The 18,589-nt window shown below is 57.5% G+C and overlaps 1 protein-coding gene across 1 annotated transcript in view; it reads right to left on the bottom strand.

The window, feature by feature from the left end:
- Positions 1 to 4,219: 4,219 nt before the first annotated feature.
- Positions 4,220 to 18,589, bottom strand: part of ALX4 (ALX homeobox 4) — a 42,316-nt gene continuing 27,946 nt past the window's right edge. The window contains exons 2-4 of the mRNA XM_069469858.1: positions 16,864 to 17,174; positions 10,714 to 10,842; positions 4,220 to 8,489 (exon numbers count right to left, since the gene is read on the bottom strand). Of these exons, the coding sequence (XP_069325959.1) occupies positions 8,166 to 8,489; positions 10,714 to 10,842; positions 16,864 to 17,174 (764 nt within the window). The 3' untranslated portion in view covers positions 4,220 to 8,165. The remainder of the gene's footprint in view (positions 8,490 to 10,713; positions 10,843 to 16,863; positions 17,175 to 18,589) is intronic.

Here is an 18,589-nt window from a genome sequence, read left to right on the forward strand (position 1 = left end):
AGGATGAGTGTCCTTATAAGAAGAGGAAGAGACACCAGAGCTGTCTCTCTGTGCATGCACAAAGGAAGGGACATGTGAGGACACAGAGAGAAAGTGGTCATCTACTGGCCAGAGAGAGAGGCCTCGCCAGAAACTAGATTTGCCAGAGTCTTGACCATAGACTTCTGGCCTCCAGAACTGTGAGCTGTTTAAGCCACCCAGCATGTGGTATTTTGTTATGGCGGCCTGAACAGGCTAATACACTGCTCACTGCCGCCCAGCGCACGCCAATCCCAGAAATACAACACCAGGGGCTCCCAGTGCTCCACAGTGTGGTGTCACGCTTGTGTGTGGGACCCCAGCCTCTAGCAGCCTCCTGCCCTTGGCCACTTGGATGGATGTCAGCCCCTTTGGCCCTTCCCAAACTCTGCCGTGCACGATTCCTCCTTTGTATGACTCTCTTCACTACTTTCAAATATTTTAACTCTTTTGGACTTACAACTGCCTTGCGAAATAAGCAGGAAACAGCTGGTTATCCCCATTTCACAGATGAAAAAAATTGAAAATGAAAGCATTTTAGTAGCTTGCCTAAAGTAACAGAGCTTACTTAGTAAGTTGCAAAGTCAGTTCTTAAACCCAGGTCTCCCGTCTCTCACTTCACCACAAGGATTCCTGGCCACTGCTTTTCCATGTTTTCGCCCGGACAGAGCTTTCTATCCAAACCTCTCTTGGAGAGGAGGTATGGTCTGCCTTTGTGTTTCATCCTTCCTTACGCTCTTATCCCCTTCCCTTGTCCTCCCAACACACACGCGTTTATTTTCATTCTCCCCCCATGGTATAGCTTGGCCCTACTGTCATAGCCACAAGGAGCCCCTCCCTTTCCCGAAGACCCTGGAAATGACAGAGATGCATTGTGGGTAGAGGACAGAGAAGGCGTGGGGAGGGGGCTTGAGATGCAACCAAAAGAGAAATCCCAGAAGGCACAGCAAGAAAACTGTCTGCACATCTAAGAACTACGTCCTGACCGACGCTCTGGGGAGATATCATGCAGGCATCACAGTGGGTTTGCTCCCAACTAGTTAAGGCAACACCTTAACACATGGTGTGCACATGCTTATAAACTGAAGCTCCTTGGGGAAGTTTGCCCTACTCAAGCCTGTTGGTCTGTGTTGAGCTCAAAAAAAAAAAAAAAATCTGTTTGGAATCACACAGAATTCCTGGGAAGATTTCAACTCTCACACCCCATTGTCTTCTGGCACTAGCTTGCATCTTCTCGCTTGTGAACACATAGACAGTTTGCAGTCAGCTCTATTTTGGGGAACCAGCTATTTGTGGAGGGCCTATTGTTCGTGAGCTGCTGAGTGTGCACATCTGGAGCTGGGGAGGGGAAGTACCACCACCACTCCACCCCCAGTGGTCAAGTTGAGGACTCTGCTGTCACAGGCCAACCAGCTCATGGCGCCCTGAGGTTGGCAATGTTGCCTGTAGCAAGACCTGGGACAATGGGATCAGTGACAAGCTGAAGGCAAGAGCAGTTTATGCTGGGGTTGGCACCAAGGCAAGAAAGGAGCCATCTGCAGACTGCCCCTGAAGCAGGGGTGGAGTGGAGAGTTTAGGGGCACAAGGATTGTCTAGGGATGACTGGGAGAAAGTGGGATTTGAGCCCAAGGCAAGGCGGAGAAGCTCCGACATGAGGACTGTTGAACACAGGACCTCTTGCACCATCGTAGGAAGCTGGCTTTGTGCTGGCCCAACCCACGCAACACTAAATAAAGCAGCCAGCCTTCCTGTCACGGCCACGACACATGGCAAATGCACATGAGCCCTGGAGGAACAGGGTGGGCAGGGTCCGTGGTCAAGCAGAGGCTTCAAGTTCACTCCAGGCTGATCTTCAGTGACCCGAGTCAGCTTCCAGCTCTCTTTAAAATAAGTCCCTGAGTCTCCTCTGACCTTCCTCCTCCCACCCTGCATCAGAACAGAGCATCTCAGCATTCCCACCTTGCCATTCACTCAGTCGATTGCTCGGCATCCTTATTCTCTGAGGCATTTGGATGTCAACGAAGCCAGTCTCCTCTTAGAGCTTTTTAGGCTTGTGGGGAAGTCGGGCAGATAAATAGATACTGTATCCAGCATCCCACGCTGTGTGTGTTACGGTGTTACGAACAGTTCTGTGCAAGCACAGGGGGCAGCCGGTTAGGGGGGTGGAAGTTGGGGTGGGATCATGGGATTAAGAAAGCTTCACAGAGGCTGTTACCATCTGGAGGAAGCCTTACAGAATGACTAGGAGCCCGCCCGGTGGAGGGAAGCTGGGGAGGAGTTACAGGCTCTTTAAGCAGAAGGGACAGCAAGTCCAGTGTTGGGGACAAGTGGAAGGTCCCAGATGGCTTGGGGGACAATGAGCTGTCCCGGGCAACCAGACAGTGAAGGGCTGAGGCATAGTGAACAGTCGGAGGAAGCGCTGCTGGCCTTGTCCTCCCCAGAGACTCCTCGGAGGCACAGGCCCCAGGGATGGGCCACCTGAGTCGCCAGTGGCAGCCCCATCGGGCCGGTCTTCCCCTTTAGCAGTGCACTCACCTGGACTCGGGGATTTGGGGCTTTCCCAGCTCCCACAGGAAAAAGCCGGGGCCTGGGGTAGGGCTAGATCCTGTGTACTTTGCACGTGCTTTTCCCTCTCCCTGCTTCACTCCTGCCCTGGGACTCCGCAGTGATCTGGTGTGTAGGATGCAAGTGCTACCATGATCCTGAGCCCTAACAGATGACAAGTGCTGTTTTTAAAAAAACAAGTTCCCCGCCCAGGCCAGCCTAAAACCCAGCTGGGTCTATGCCGAATGTGACTTTCCTCCCCACAGCTATCATCTGAGATGTGGCTCCAAAAAAGAATGTTCAAATAGTTGGAAAAAGAGGAGGAAGAAGGAGTTTCCTACCAGACTCACAGCCGGGAGCCAGAGGGAGAGGCCTTTCCCTCGGGAGTAATCGTCGTCCTTTGTGTCCCTGCGCCCCATCGGCTTGCAAAGCCCGTGCACGTACGTTGTGCATTTAATCCTTCCGCCACGTTGGTGAGCTAAGCAGGGACAGGGTTTATTTCTGTCCTTCTGGTGTGAGAACTGAGAGTCAGCTGGTTTGGTCAACAGAAATGACTCCCCTCCCACTGGGGGCCCTGGGAAGCTAGCTGCCTCTCCCTGAGCCGCCCTCACGCTGGAAAGCACAGAAGCACCTATTCTGCCGCAGAACCTGGGCCCCTCCTGCTTCCTATTTTGTCTTCAAGAGCTTGGCTTTAAAACTCATCTGGCCATACCTCCCGCAGGGAAAGTTCCCCCAGCCACTAAGTAGCAGAGCCAGGACTGGGACCTGCCTCTCCTGGAGGCCTGCCCTGTGCCCTCGGTGCCAAGTGGCCTGGGCCTCCATGCTCTGGCTCTCCTCCTGCTGTCAGAACAGACGCTGGAAAGAGAAGCGTACACAGTGACACGGAGGGGCTGGCAATGCCGGTTGTGAAGGCACAGTCTGTACCGAGCACACCCCAGGTGCAGGGAGGCAAGGGGCTGCTCTGACCCCTCGTGCTGCCCGAGAAGTGGGCCCTGGCACCCCCCTGACCCCCTCTAGCTTGTCTGCTGTGCAGGCAGGTCCTCCGGGACAAAGCGGGGGTATGTCCCAGACCCTCGAAGGCCACGCACCCCGTCTTTGTGCAGGAGCATCAGCCGGCCACCTGTTGTTAATCTAGCCCTGGTAATCCATTCTGTACTGTGTCAGCAGTTCAAAAGGGCACTGTTAGTATTTTTTGCCGACTTCAATTAACGTGAGATTTCAGAGGCCCCTCTGATCACATTTCATCTGTCACAAGTCAGGAACAAAACAGACAGATTCCAGTTGAGAGGAGGAAGGAGAAGGAGTTTATTGCAAACAACAACAACCAAACAGACAGTCAGGCTGTGCCCAGCAAAGGGCGTCCGGGGAGCGTCCGGCTGGCTCCGCTCTCCTTCTGCCCCATGCCTGGGCCCCTAAGTCTCCTTGTCACCAATATTCCTCCCCTCCCAGAACAGATGTAAGTGCAATAACTTACTTTAAAAGGCAAGAACATTTCTTTTAATATTTTGCTATAATGTAGTTACATGGTGGTATAGGCAGTAAAACTTTATGGAACTGACCTCATTTTTTTTTTTTACATTTTTCTGGATTTTTAATGTATTTTTAATATATATTTTTAATATTCCACCCCAGGCCATTAAGCTAAAGGAAAAGTTGCATTTATACAGGGTTAAAATATCTTACAATGAGAACAGTAAGTATTGGTTGAGGTCCATGTTCCTTCTAGCACTCAGCTCTTATTTCAACCACTGCACACCCAAACAGATTATTAGACACTGAAAACTGTCCTTCAAAATCAGTAGTATAAAGGCCTAGCTCTATGTTCGTAAGTGAAGGGGGAAGAGAGGAGAGGGCAGGGTTAGGTCATGTGGGTTCAATGCCGTCGATCCTGTCCAGCGGGGAAGCACCTCTTCTCCCTACGGCATCCTGAAAGAAGTGCAGTGGGGTTGATGGGTCTTTGTCGTCTTCTCATTTTTATGGGGATGGTCACAGATTATTATCCTGGGGGCCAGTTTGCCAACCATCCTCCCCCAGCTAGGCCTGTCTGTCTTTGCACCTGACACCAGGGCCATCAAACAGACCGGGAGCCCCCAAATGTCTCTTGAGTCCTCGAAGATGGTCTCCCCACCATGTAGCCCAGAGAGCGACGGACTGCGTAAGCAGGTACGTGGGAGTTTTCATGGAAACGTTCCTCTCGTCTACCCAGCCGAAATGACGGGAGAGGGAGCACAGGGCTGGGTCCAGTGTGGTCACAGCAGCATGTGCTGGGGACCCAGCTCACCCTTGCGGCCCCGGCCCCCTGGCAGTGTCTGTGAACTAACCTGGCCACCACGCTTCCCGGAGCTGGAGGCTCGGTGGTGAGAGCTGAGAATCAAGTATAGTTAAAAGAATTCAAGGAAAGTGGTAAAAGCCTGTGTCCTCCAAGTGCCATTTTAGACTTGGAGACAAGCCTCTCTGTGTGCCCCCCAGATCCCTCTGCCCCCACACCCTGGGAGCAGCGACGGCACCTGGAGGGTGGTAGCAGCACCTTAGTGTTGAGCCTTGGCGTGCTGAGACCCGTTCCCAGCGGGGACTCGAGGCTGTCAATGTTGGGAGGCTGCCCATCCATCTGCCAGCTGCCCATTCTCCATATTTAAGTTGCCATTTCTGTTGAGACCTTAGGCAAATAGCCAAAGGAAGTCCTCACCTCTCTTAGCTTATTCGCTTAGCAGTGAACCACACAGCAGGCGGATTCTCCTCTCCTCCTGCCCTCGTGAGACCTGGCTCCCGAGGAAGCCGGGCGGCCGTGGGGAGCTGCCCAAACCTGCTTAGTCGTCCTAGGAGCCCCACAGTGCGGAAGGCCGGGCATGGCCGCCCAACCGGGAAGGAACCAGGGCCCCGAGGTTCTCTTGTGGAGAACTGAGTGGCTGAGTAGGTGCGAGTGAGGCGCTGGGGAAGCTCCACACAGCACCCACAGCACCGGCCACCCGCGGTGCCAGGCGAGGCCGTGACCCTTCCACCCCGGGTGGCATGTCCCGGGCTCCTCTCTCAGCTTTGCCTCAGGGCAAAGGACAGGGCAGTCACTTCTCTCGGGGCCGGGTCTTCTCCGTTGTGAAGGGGCTGGACTAGCTAGGGGGTTTCTAAGCTCCCTTCCAACTTGGGGGTTCTGCAATCCTTAGGATGGTTAGGTGACCCTAGAGGGCTGGGACAGGGCCCAGAAGACAGCGCTAGGGTAGGTGGCCAGCTTTGGAGAGAGGGACAGGGATGTTCACACTGGCATGCTCAATCCTAGACACTTCTTGGCTGTGCTGGTGAGACAGGCCTTCTTCTAATAGGAGGTTTCTCTTCTCAAGCTTTTGGGTTGAAATTTGCCTGATCTGGGTCTAGCCCAGCCAGAATGCAGACACACGGAGGGAGTGCAGCCAGGGCCCCCCATCAGAACAATCCACTTAAAGGCCTCTCCCTCCCTCCCTCCTCTCTGGACCCATCCCGGTTTCCCCGCTCTGCACGGAGTCTCTCACGGGGAGAGGAGACCTGTGGTGAAAGGTCCGCCCTGTCCTTCCTCAGCCATGAGAGCATTTCGGCGGGAAACGGGGGACTGTTCCCAGCTTTCAGTTCTTCCTTTCCTCTGCTACATTTAGGGGTGTCTGAGTTATTTCAGTGAGCCTCAGAACTGGAAGAAAGCTTCCCAAGAGTCACTCCAAGATCCTTAAATATTTGAAACACTTAAAGCCAAGGCTTCAAGAACATTTAATTCAATGTCTGAGACCCTTTTCACCTCTGGAAGATCAATCATAGAGCTACGGTTCACGAAGAGGTCTGACTCTTATTAAGGGAGGCCGAAGCCAGAGCCTGCCCCAGTCCTGCTTCCAGCGCAGACGAGAACGCCAGGCTGTGCTCCCCACCCAGCCCTGGGCAGCCCCGGGGCAGAGGCTTTCGATCCTCAGCACCAACACTGAGGTTTCCCTCAGCCCCACCCAAGAGGCCGTTTTGTGTCCAGGCCCCTGAGCCTGGGGGGCCTGGCCCTCCTCACTGACAGGCTTCGAATTAGGTGGAAAAGGCAAGTGCTTCTCCCCGGGGCTCCTGCTGGAGGGACCTCCCGGGGTCTGCCCTGCCTGCCCGAGGGCAGGTCATGGTGTACTCCCAGCTCAGGCGAGGGCCGCCCGGCGTCAAACCCAAGCTGCAGGCGTTAGGTCTGGCGGGCAGGGAGCCCCCTTCCCACAGGTGGGAAGCCTGCCTTCCGGAGGGCACTCTGGCACCCCATCTGCCACAGAGCGAGCCACCCCGAGGGGCTCAGCCCCACGAACTCTTCCCCAGGCCAGAGAGAGGGGCCGGGAGTCCCCAAGCCCTCGGGGACAGGTGTGGGGTAGGCTCTCTGAGAGCCGGAAAGCTGCCAGGAGAGCAGACTCTCCCTGTGCCTGCAGGAACGCGGGACCCCCTCCTGCTGTGGACGGCTCTGGGCAGCGATGTCTGTGCCCGGGATGGCAGGTGGGGGCAGCCAGTGTGAGACCGTGGCAGGACCCGGAGGCCGAGCACGGCCACACGTCTCCTAGCAAAGCCTGCCTGCTGCTCCCGACCCTCTGCCGCCACGGCCCCAAGCCCGAGCTTATGTGTTCCCAGTCCTAAGTCCTTCCGCTCCGGCTCCATGAGTGACCGGGGTGGGCTGGGAAGGGACAAGCACCCGCAGATCCTCCCAGAGGGGCCCTGACTGGACTCCGGCACTGCCTGGATAGACAACGAAGCTGCCCACATCTCCCCACTGGCCCGAGGCCAGGAGAGCAGAAGGGCTGCCCAAGCCCCCACCGCCACGTGGACTCCTCTCTGTGGCCCTCCCATTTCCCAGAAGCTTTTCTTCTTCCAGCACCGCGGTGGCCCTCCGGGAACCTGTGTGCTCAGCTTCCCTCGATCTGGCCCCTGCCCTGCAGCGTCCAGCCAGAACCAGGGTCTCCGGGGTGCAGGGGCTGGCACGTCTCCCCTGGGGACTGGCCTCCTCCTCTGCCCACTCCCTCTAGCTGTGTCCAGCCCAGGGGACATCCAGGATGCCGTGGGCAAGGCCCTGTCAGACCTGCCACCATTTAGGGTTAGGGCAAGGCAAGTGCTTGGCCCCGGAGGTCGGATTCCATGTGCTCTCTGGGGGAGGAAGACGGAGGGGCAGGAGATGGGCTCTGCAGGGCGGCCTGTTCTGCAGACACAGCCATCCCAGCCTGGCGACAGGGGACCCCCCAGGAAGGGGGAGGATGGACAAGACTGGACTGTTGGTGTGGTGGGGTCTAGACAGGACTCTAACTTCGACTCGAGGTCAAACTAGGCAGGGTGGAGGAGCAGGCGGAGGGGAGAAAGGGCCTTCAGCTCATAATGGACATGAAGCCGCAAAGCTTGGCCACCTGGCTTTTTCCATGGCCTGTGGCCAGGAGCCCGGGTCATGGCCTCAGGGCCTGCCGCCCTCCCTCCCCGCAGTCCACGGGGCCTCAGACTTGGGGCGGCTGAAAGTGCTGCGGGTCAGGCCCCCGGCCCAGGCCAGGTTCCCAAGAGGAAAGTCGAGTGGGGGCTGGGGGCCTGGAGAGCACGAGCATGGCCAGGGCCCCGGGTGGGGAGGGCGCAGGGACGGGGAGGGAGGAGCCCTGTCATGTGGCCCAGGAGATGGCTGCACTGTGCTCCTTGGCCTTCATGCGGAGGGCCGCGATGCTCGAGGTCTTGCGGTCCGGCTCGCCGTTGAGCTCGTAGCCGTTGAGGCCTGGGCTGAGGCCGGCTGCTCCGAACAGGCTGCCCATGTGTGTCTGGCCCACGTGACTGCCAGCCCCAGAGACGCTCAGGAAGTCGGTGCTGGCCCCCGAGCCGGGGGGGTGGGCGTGAGGGGACATGCAGGCAGGCACCGGGTCACAGGGGACCACGCAGGCAGGCACTGGCGAGGCAGCCCCATTGTTGCCAATCCAGGACGGGTTCTGAATCTGGGGAGAGGGAAGGGAGGGGTGTCACAGGCTGGTGGAGGGGGTGGCGTGGGAGGGGTCTCCCCCTCAGACGACCTCTGCCCCTCCCGAGTCCACGATTAGAGCGAAACCTTCCTGAGTGTCTACCGTGATGGGTGTCCAGACAGCCCGAGGGGGGCTGGGTTTTATACATTGGCGCCTCTGTTTGCAGGGCCAGGCTGGCAGCGGATAGACATTCGGAGGTCAGGACTGACTTCCAGCTCCGTCAAGGGGCCAGGAAAAGGGCACCCCTGGGGGCACGGCACCCCCTCAGCCGGGCTGGCTTCCTAACTTTAGACATGTTGTGGGCTTTGTCGCTCCATCTGTGGACAGCAACTGTGTCTTATTCACCTCTGACTCCTCCACGGGCCTGGCACATCTGCAGGCACCTGACCGAGGTGAGCTGGCCTCAACTCCGAGAGCTTTGGCGTTGGGCACACAGGTCCTGGGCTTGCAGGTTGCAGGGGTGGAGGGGGTGGGGGCAGGAAGCAAAGGCCTGAATCCTCCCAGAAGCCAAGGTCAGTGGCGAGGCTTCAGAGACCAACCTCTTGAGGCTTCAGAACTAACTTGCAGTGGAAGTGGCTGCCTCAGGAGTGGACGGCAAGAGCCGAGGCTGGACGGCCACACACCACGGGCTGCAGAGGGTGCTCAGGTACGGGGTGGGGGTGCACTGGACGCCTCGTCTTCCATCTGTGCAACTGTCTCTCCCCAGCTTCCACCGCGGCGCTTCCATCTTCCTCTGCCCCCTAAGCGTGTATGGGGTGTGGAGGGGCAACTGGGAGGAAGAGACCCGTGCTCCCCTCAGCTTTTGTGCACGGGATTGTCAGTATTCTCGACCCGGCTTCTGCTGGCCCGCTCTCCCCGAGTGTTTGGAGCGCACCCAGGGGAGGCGTTTAAAAGCAGAGTGGAGAGGGAGCTCGACCCCAGATCCCATGGGGCTTCCTAATGGCAGCAAGAACTGCATGCAGGCTGGTCGTGTCGCATTCCTCCCTGCTGGCTGGGTGATGGGGAACTGGCTGGCATCTCAGCGCCCGCTCTTGGAAGAGGGCTGGGCGTGCGCTAGGTGGTGCTGCAGGGAGAGGGGTGAGCAGGCCCTGGGTTGGCTTTGTCCCCCGAGGGGGGGCTCTGGCAGCAGAGATCAAAGCCAAGCAGCGGAGCTAGAGTTCCGTCCTGTGACATAGCGGGAGCTGATGCAGATGGCGCGTGTGAGACCCCCACGTTCCTCAGCCTCACCTCCAGGCCTTCCCGCCCATGAGTCCTGAGGGGCGGGCACAGAGCTGGTCTGGGTGGGGAGCCCCGAGACCGCTTGCCGGCACCACACAGGGCAGGGAGGGGGAAAGGAGACCTAGGAATGCCGTGCCACGGGCTTGGAGCTGAGGCAGCGGCCATGCCAGGATGAGCAGGGAGGGAGCGGCTGCCTCTGCGGGACAGGTGGAGGGCGTCAGGAGGGGACGTGGCCAGGAGCACACCTGTCCCTGTGTCCTGGGTGCCTGACACTACTCACAATGCCTCCCATCCCTTTGCATCTCACTGAGGACTGGAATGACACTAGAACAGGGGACTGGCTGCCAGACATCCAGGACGATGCTCGGGGGGAAGGCAGGAGAAGAGGGGACAGAAGCCTGGGAGAACCAAGTGCAGGCACACAAACTGTTTTAAACTGAACAATTCACCAAGTACTTTTGCATGATCTAATTTGGACCTTACAGCAGCCTTATAAAAGCCTTGGGCAGATACTTTTATTGTGTCCAATTTCCTCAACTGAAGTGAGAAAGACCTGGAGCTGGGAAGACATCCTGGGTCTTGGGACTCAGAATTCCCTGCGCAATCCAACCTGACCCCGAGTCCTCCAGGCCCCAGAACGCCCTTGCAGAGGAGACATTGTCAGTGATCTCTGACTCTCCCCTCCTGCCTCGGTTCCGATCCCACGGCACAAGTGGCAGAAGCAGCAGACGAAAGAGCTGCTCTCGCTGCTCCAGGCTTTCTTTCCCAAAGTCCAGCCGAGCCTGGATCAATGACTGCTTGGCCCGAAATAGCTCTGGGCCTCCCACATTCTGCTATAAACAGGCACACCCCTGGAGTGGGACTGACGGGCAGCCTGGAGCCATGAGTGTTGTCTCAGGGGACCTGGGCTGTCCTCCAAGGGGCCCATTCTCAGAGCGCCAGGGGCTCGGCGTCGCAGGGGGCAGCTTGGGGTGGGACGTACCTGGGCGTAGTTCTCAGCTCGGGCAAGGAGGGGCAGCTCGTAGGCAGTGGAGAAGTGGGTTCGAACCTGCTGCATCTGCCCAAAACGCTCCCTCTTCCTCCACTTGGCCCTCCGGTTCTGGAACCAGACCTGCAGGACAGAGCGGTTGTCACAAGGGTCAGGCGCCAATGTGGAGGCCTCACTGGCAGGCAGTGCAAACTGTTCCCTTGAGACCCACCAGTCACAGAGCACGTGGGAGCCATGAGGCCACAGGTAAGTGTCAGCCTTGGTCTTTGTCCTCAAGAGTTTACTATCTAGAATCATCGACTGCGTGGGAAGGTAGCTCACCCCCAACTAGCCAGGGCTGTGATCTTGGGTCGGTAACTTCATTTTTCTAAGCTTCAGAATCTAGAGCAGGCAAGTGTAGCCCACCCATGAAACAAGTCACAGGTCATCTTAGTAGTCATCTAACCCTCCTGGGTCACAGACTCCCATGGAGAATCTGATAAAAGGTATGAAGGCTCCTCCGGAAATTCATTCTCCTAGACAATCACACAGTTTCGCCAGGTCTCCAAAAGGCTAGTGGCTCAGAAGTCCCCACTCTCTGCATCCTCTCCCTCTGCAGCCTTCTTGTAGGAAACAAAGTCTCCAGCTCAGAACGCCCACGTGTTAAAGTGGGTGAGGCCCTGTGGGATAGGAAGTGCTCTGCAGGGCAACAGAGGCAGTCAGGGAAGGCTTCCTGGAGGAGAGGACTGGAGCTGGGTCTTGGGTGGTTGGCTGGAAGGAGGAAAGCCCAGGCCTGAGTTTAGAAACAGCAAGGCACATCCAGAAGACCTGAGGAAGCCAGTTTGAGGCACGTGGTGGGAAAGACAGAAGCATGGAAGCTGGGATCAGATTGTGGAGGGCCTCGAATGCCAAGTTAAGGGCATTGCCTCAGTGCTGTCCATAGAGGTGGCCACTACAAAATCTGTACAGAACAGTGGCCTGGTGCTGGGAAGGAGTGGAGGGCCACCTGTCACTGAGCATGGATGGATGGGACGTTGGCTCCACTGGGGACTGAGTCAGAGGTGCGCATCAGGGTCTTTGGTGGGGGCAGTGTTGGGTTCTTTACCTTTGCAGGAGCATTTCTGGAAGACTGAGAACTCTCCCAAGGCTCACAGGCAGGGGCTCACCTTGGGGCCTGCTACCCCGGCCCCCGACTTGGGGTTTGGGGAAGGGTGAGGGGGCGGGGAGAGTAAGGAGGGGTCGGGTTCCAGGCCAGGAATGGCTTCTGGCTGAGTCAAAGGCAGACCTCAGTGCTCCTCTCGGAGGGGGATTCCTGCAGCTCAATGTGCACCCGCCTGCGGGCGTCGCGGACTCAGATGCAGGGGACACTCCCCAGACAGCGTCCCCAGCAGCCCTGCAGAGCCACAGGGGGTCTTGCCAGGCTCTCTGGGTCCAGACACTGAGACAGCCGTCTCTCACGAGGAACGGTCCCTCCCCTCGGGCTGGAAACACTTCTCTAGCTCATGGCTGCCGAGCTACGGAGGAGTCGTCGTCGCTCAAAATCCCTCTGCCTGAGAGCACCCGAGCTTCCTCAGCAGCCACCGTGAGGAGGGGAGAAGGAACTGGCCTGGGGTGTGGACAGGCGCCCGCAGAGCTGCCAACAGAAGGGCCCATGGCGCACCGGCATGGCCAAGCCTCAGTTTCTGCACCTGTGGGATAGGGCCCACGTCTGTCCCGACGTCTTCTCAGGAATGGTGCCTCGTAGGAGCAGCAGGCGACACAGACGGGAGACGCATCAGGGAGTGTTTAGAGCAGCCACCTCTGCTTATTTATAGCCCCAACATTCCTCGCTGCCTTTCGCTAGGGGGAAGAGGCCAACAGAGACGGGCTGTGCCTCACGTTGGTGCGGGAGGGAGGGCGTGAGCTGGGGTGCGGGCTGCACATGGGTGTGTTTCTCCACTCACTGCTGCTCCAACTCGCTCTCCCCTTCCTGACCCCCAGTGTACATGTGTGTGACGAGTGTACCCACGTGTGTTTGCGTGTGTGCACAAGCACACACGCTACCTGTGGGGTAGGAGAAGCGCTTTTCCTGTGTCTTCCCTACAGACAGGCCCTCTCCTGAGCCTGGGGTCTCGGCCCCTGCCCCGGGGCCTCCCAGGGCCCCTTCTCCTCCAGGGCTCCCGGGGTCCAGGCCCAGGCCTCCCACTGGGAGCCGAGGGCACATGGGGTCTCCGCTCTGCGCTGCTGAAACGGGATCCCCCTTTATCAGTGGCCTGGGATGGGAGACGGGGCCAGGATGAGAGAATGAATCAGAGGAGCTTGTTTTCATTTCATGTTTAATTTCCTGCAGGATTAGCTCCGTCTTTCCGCTCCTGCCTCAGCCTCCCAGGGTTTTCTGCGGGAGAAGCTGGGGGCGGGGAGGGGAGAAGCCCACTAGAGGCATAGAGATAAACGGCTTCCCTCTCTCTCTTTATGTTCCTGCCACTGCTGGGGGTCCCCGTGCACCTCTGTGGGTTCCAGGTCCCCGTCCCGGGCGGGAGGTGTCCCTGCAGGCTCTGGAACAGGGGATCCAGGGTGGGCTGGGAGGGACCCTGAGGGGAGAAGGAGGTGGCCTGTGTCTGGCAGAGGGGGCTGGAGCGCAGGGGGAGCCGTGGGGGATAGAATGCGGGGCGGGGCCGGGTGTGAGGGAGGAGACGGTTATCTGGGGAAGATGAATGACCAGGCGGGGGAGCGGCAGCAGAGAGAGCCCTGTCTTTGGCACGGGAGTGGAAGAGGGTCAGGCTAGGGGGTTATGCGAGGGCTGAAGGTGCAGATAGGGGAGGTGGGAGAGCAGCTGATGGGAGTGGGAGTCCTCCGCTTTCTCCTCCTCCACGGGTTCCTTTGTCCCGGGCCTTACCCTGTGCACAAGGCCACAGCTCTGGCTCTGGCTTTTCTGCCCAAATCAAGACTTAAGCTCAGTTACCCCGGCTGGTCTTCAGGATCCTCCCCCATAAATGTGGCAGGGGTATCCTTCCATTTCTGACCCCGGAGCCCCGGGGCCCTGAGATCTCCCCTCTAGATGCCACACCAGCCCCACAGCCCGCCTCTGTGCCTCGGGCCTTGCAGCCGCAGCCGTCTCCACCGCGCAACCGCAGGGAGGACAGCCAACCACGAGGTCCCAGCCGCTCTCCCATCCTGAATGTCGCACCCCAGGACCACCCCGCTCCTGGGCCCACCCTGGCCTGGGCCTACTCAGCACAGGCCTCTCCCGAGGACGGGGCTGTGCAAGGAACCAACTGTCTTGGCGGAGGCCTCGCTAACCGCAGCCCATCTGGGGCCAGGGCGGGGTGGCCCAGGGCGGGGAGGCCTCTGTCTTATTGTCTTCAGACACCAGCTGCGGAGGTTGGAATCCCAGACAGCAGAGAGAGGCCTCTGCAGCCCCTGGAGCAGGGCCAGACCCCAGGCTTCTTCCCAGGAAAGGTCCATCTTGGGGCTCCCATCGCCCCCCACCCTGTCCACACTGCCACTCTACGCCAGGCACCTGGCTGGCCACCAGCTGAGTGTGGGCCCTGAACAAACACAGCAGAGACAGGCAGGGGTTCCATTACAGTCCCGTCACCCCCTGAGGGCACTGCCAGGCTCAGGGCTCAACCCAGAGGTCTGACGCACATGAAGATCCCACCCACCCTGCTGCCTGTATACAAAGAAAAGCCTCTGAACAATCTGGCATGTGTCCTGGTACAGCAAGCTAAAGTCACAGAAGCTCTCCTAGACTCTCGTCTCAGCACTGCTACTGAGTCACTGCTGTTAACTCTAGGTGATCACTTCCCATCTGTGGGTCTCTTCTTCCTCATCTATCAAGCACTACCATTCTATAATTCTATGATCCTCCCAATTCATGATAAGATATGCAACACATCAGGGTTTCCCTTTCTGCTTTGGCTGCCAGGAAGCTCAGGGTTGAAGTTTGTGCTCAATGGCAACTATGATCCTTAGCCTAGATTTTTACCAAGTTACCTCCCCATTTCATGCCATGATTCTTTTTCTTAGATTGAAATAGTACATCTCTAATGGTAAGCTTCCCAACTCTATTTTGGTGGTAGGCATAAGTATGTCTGTGTGTGTGTGTGTGCAGAGAGAACACTTCGTTTTAGCTGCATGGTGACTGAAAAATGCTCTATGTGCCTCAGTGTCATGTCCATGTTTTGTACTGAAAGGGCCACCTTTCTTTCAATACTCAGGGACTTCCACTCCTGGGCACTCCCGTATGTTTGTTAGGAAGCACGTGTGGAACACACATACGCACACACCTATGTACACACGTACTGAACAGAAAACGAAGCAGTTTATCCCGTAGCAACACAGCGCCTACAGGGCGTGCCCCAGCCCGCCGTGCCCTTTCCCCTGTAGATCCTCCCAGACCCACCGCTGGAGCTGAGGCTGGGCTCTGGGTTCCTGTCCGGATTCTGGCATGTGAGGTCACGTGGGTGGCTGGTTGTCCCAACTCGGATGGCAGCATGAGTGTGCAAGGGCTTCCGGAGTCACAGGAAAGCCCCGGCTGCCCGGCCTGCCTTCCTCAGCCACCCGCCAGGCACCCTTCACCCCGACTCCGGGTAGCGGCCGTTCCCAGACAGCTATGTATTTACCGGTAACCGCCAGTCCTCTCTCAGTATTGCCAATGCCTCTGCCTCATAAACAGAACGTGGCTGAAACTGAAGCACCTTTTATTGACGCCTTAGAACCACGCTGCTTAGACTCCTTCGTGAACTAACCCAGCTGCGCCCGTGGGGCCTGCCGAGGAGAGCAAGGGCACCTCTGTCCTGGCACTGGGTGGCCCAGACCGCTGTGCTGTGCTGATTTTTTAAAAAATCCCTCTTTGCTCTCAATCCGTTGATTTCCCTGCCCACTGGAGGGGAGAAAACTGCGACATGGCAGCAGCCTTTGCTGTTTCTAACATGATTCGGTCGGAAAAGCAGGCTGAGCGTATTTATTTTGTGGTAAATTGAAGTCTGAACTTTAGTGCATGTATTTTGGCTACTCCGAGGTCTTTGCTTTCTTTCTGGTTCTTACTTTGTTATGATTTTATGGGGGGGGGTGGGGCAGGGGTCACATCTCTCTGGACAAAGGAGGTTGACACAAATCTTTATTTTTTGCCCTTGTTGCTCTGAGTTTGGCCTTCTCTGATTGGTGGGAATACAGGGACGAACAATCAGGCTGCCCATGACCTCGAGGAGCTCACATTCTAGTAGGAAGAGAAAACTAAAGTAACTTAAGCAAGTCGTATGTTCTATAAAGAAGACAAAAATGGGACAATGGGTAGAAGGTGACCTGCTTTCGTTGTGTTGCATTGGTTTGAATTATGTTGGATTGGGCTGAGTTGAGTTGGGTTGGGTTCTGTTGGGTTCTGTTGGGCTGTGTTGTGTTGTGTTGTCTTGTGTGGGAATTGGGTTGGGTTGTGTTGGGTTGGGTTGGGTTGAATTGGGTTCTGTTGGGCTGTGTTGTGTTGTGTTGTCTTGTGTGGGAATTGTGTTGGGTTGTGTTGGGTTGGGTTGGGTTGAGTTGGGTTCTATGGGGCTGTGTTGTGTTGTGTTGTGTAGGGATTGGGTTGAATTGGGTTGAGTGTGTTGGGTTCCATTATGTTGTGTTGTGTTGGGTGTTTTGGTCGCCGGGTAGCAGTCGGGGGCTACTGCTTTAGCCGTGGTGGTCAGGAAGACTGCTCAGGGGAGGAATGTTGAGTTGGGACCTGAAAGACAGGGAGGGGCAGCCATCCCAGGCAGAAAGAAGAGCTGGATTGTTCTCTGTTTCTGCCCACTGGATTACTGTGGACGTCTTTGTGTTTGTCCTGTTTCCTGTCTAAGAGACATGCCTTCCAGAGCAGGGACTCCTTGTCCTTCCCCATTGTGAAAGGGTCTGGACTTTCATACCGTGTCAAGCCCACAAGCAGCCAGCAGCAGCCGTCCTGCCCCTGCACTGGGGGCCCTCCTCCCTTTCCCCTCACCCATGGCACAGAAGCCTGATATTGTCACGGATAAAAGCAGAGCCGCTCTGGTCAGGGCAGGGCGTGAGGGGCAGGAGCCCCACCTGTCTCAGCTCCCAGTGGACCAAGGCGGAGAAAGCCCTGGAGTGGCTGCTGGACGGTCAGGAGACCTCAGTTGCAGCCGAGAGCCCAAACTCTTCCACGCCCACGCCCAGACGGCCCTCACTCACCTGCACGCGGGCCTCGGTAAGGTCCGTCCTCATGGCCAGCTGCTCCCGCGCGTACACGTCCGGGTAGTGGGTCTTCTGAAAGACCTTCTCCAGCTCCTCCAGCTGGTAGCTGGTGAACGTGGTCCGGTTCCGCCGCTTCTTGCCCTTGTTGCTCTCCGAGTCGGCCTTCTCCAGGGGGCTGGGGAGGTCGGAGCTGGCCCGGTCCTGGGGCCCCTTCACCCCAGCCTCCTTGACACTGAGGTAGCTGCTGTCCATCCCCACGGTGTCAGAGTCGGGTGGTAACTCTGGCTCACCCAGGGAGCTCTCTTTGGCTGAAGGAGAAGGAAACAAAGTCAGAACCAAGCAAGAGAGGAGGGGGCGGTTGGGGGCCATCCCCTGCACTTCCCCACTCAGAGGCTCATTGGATGTGAGGTCAGGAGACTCGGGTTCTAATCCTGACTTGCCATTAACATACTGCGTGACCCTGGGCTAGTCCCTTCCCCTCTCTGAGCCTCTTCGTCTTAGAATAGGTCCCTTCCAGCACCAATGTCGTGGGCTCTGGGTCAGCCAATCTGACCTCTAGGACCTTTAATCCTCACCTCTCTGACCCTGAGCACCTCTCTCTAGAGAGATTCCCTTTGTCAAGACTTTTGGGCATCAAGACTGCCGATCCTGGGTGGAAGGAAAAACCATTCAGCAGCCACGTCTGGCCCGAACGGGCTTGGGGGCGGGGTGGAGGGGCCAGCACTGTGGCAGACAGGAATGCCCCTTCTTTCAGCAGAAGCCGTGGGGACTCTGCCCCAAGAATCCAGCGTGGAGGGGTCACTTCCCCGTGCCTGCCAGCCCACCCTCCATAGCAGTCTCGCCTAACGCCCAACACAGGGGTCTTTCTTCCTCGGGGGTGGGCAGGCCTGAGGCAGGGGCCACAGTTCCTTTGACAAGCAGTGTCCTGCCCACTGCTTACTGAAGCTGTCACTGTCAGCCCGCTGACATCTGGGTCTGGGGGGACCTACACGAGCACAGCTCACAGCCTGGGCCCACGGCTTCTGTCGTCTGCCAGAACGGGGCTCACGGGCCAGCTCCTAGGAGCTCAGAACTGGCAAGGATCGAGGAGGAGGGGGCGGGGGGAGGCCAGGATGGGAGGGTGGGGTGGGAAGTAGCTTGTCCAAGTCTAAAGAGCCCACTTAGCACCCTTGGCAGACACACTCGCCTCCTGGTAGAGGGTTTAGAGCGTGGACTCTGTAGCCAGGCACCAAGCTCTGAATCCTGCATCTGTGACTCCACAATTTGGACAGTTGACTTAACCTCTTTGTGCCTCAGTTTTCCCCCTCTATAAAATGGGTGTGAAGATACTTGTAGATCTTCCTCGTGGGGTTGCTGTGAGAAATACAGAGGCTCACGTGGAAAGCACTCGGCACAGCACTGGCTACATAGGGTTTGCCCGTTATCATTATTCACGTTTCTGGTCCGGACTTGCAAGCCCGCAGGCCCCGTTAGGATTAGAGGACTCCAACCCTGGAAAAGTCCTCCAAGTGTGAAGGCTCTGAGTACACCAGCTGGTGCAGGAGCATGCGCAGACGCCCTGGGAAGGGCACCCAACGGGTGTCTGGAAATGTGGGTGTGAACCTCTTTGGGCACATTCCCTTGTCTGTGACTTGGAAAACAGGAACCTTGTTGAGTGAAAGAATGTACATGATTAATAAGACATGTGAGGGGAGCATCTGACAAGACCTTTTACATGCACAAG

Source organism: Eulemur rufifrons, chromosome 6, assembly GCF_041146395.1.
Source record: "Eulemur rufifrons isolate Redbay chromosome 6, OSU_ERuf_1, whole genome shotgun sequence".
NCBI classification, from domain to species: domain Eukaryota; kingdom Metazoa; phylum Chordata; class Mammalia; order Primates; family Lemuridae; genus Eulemur; species Eulemur rufifrons.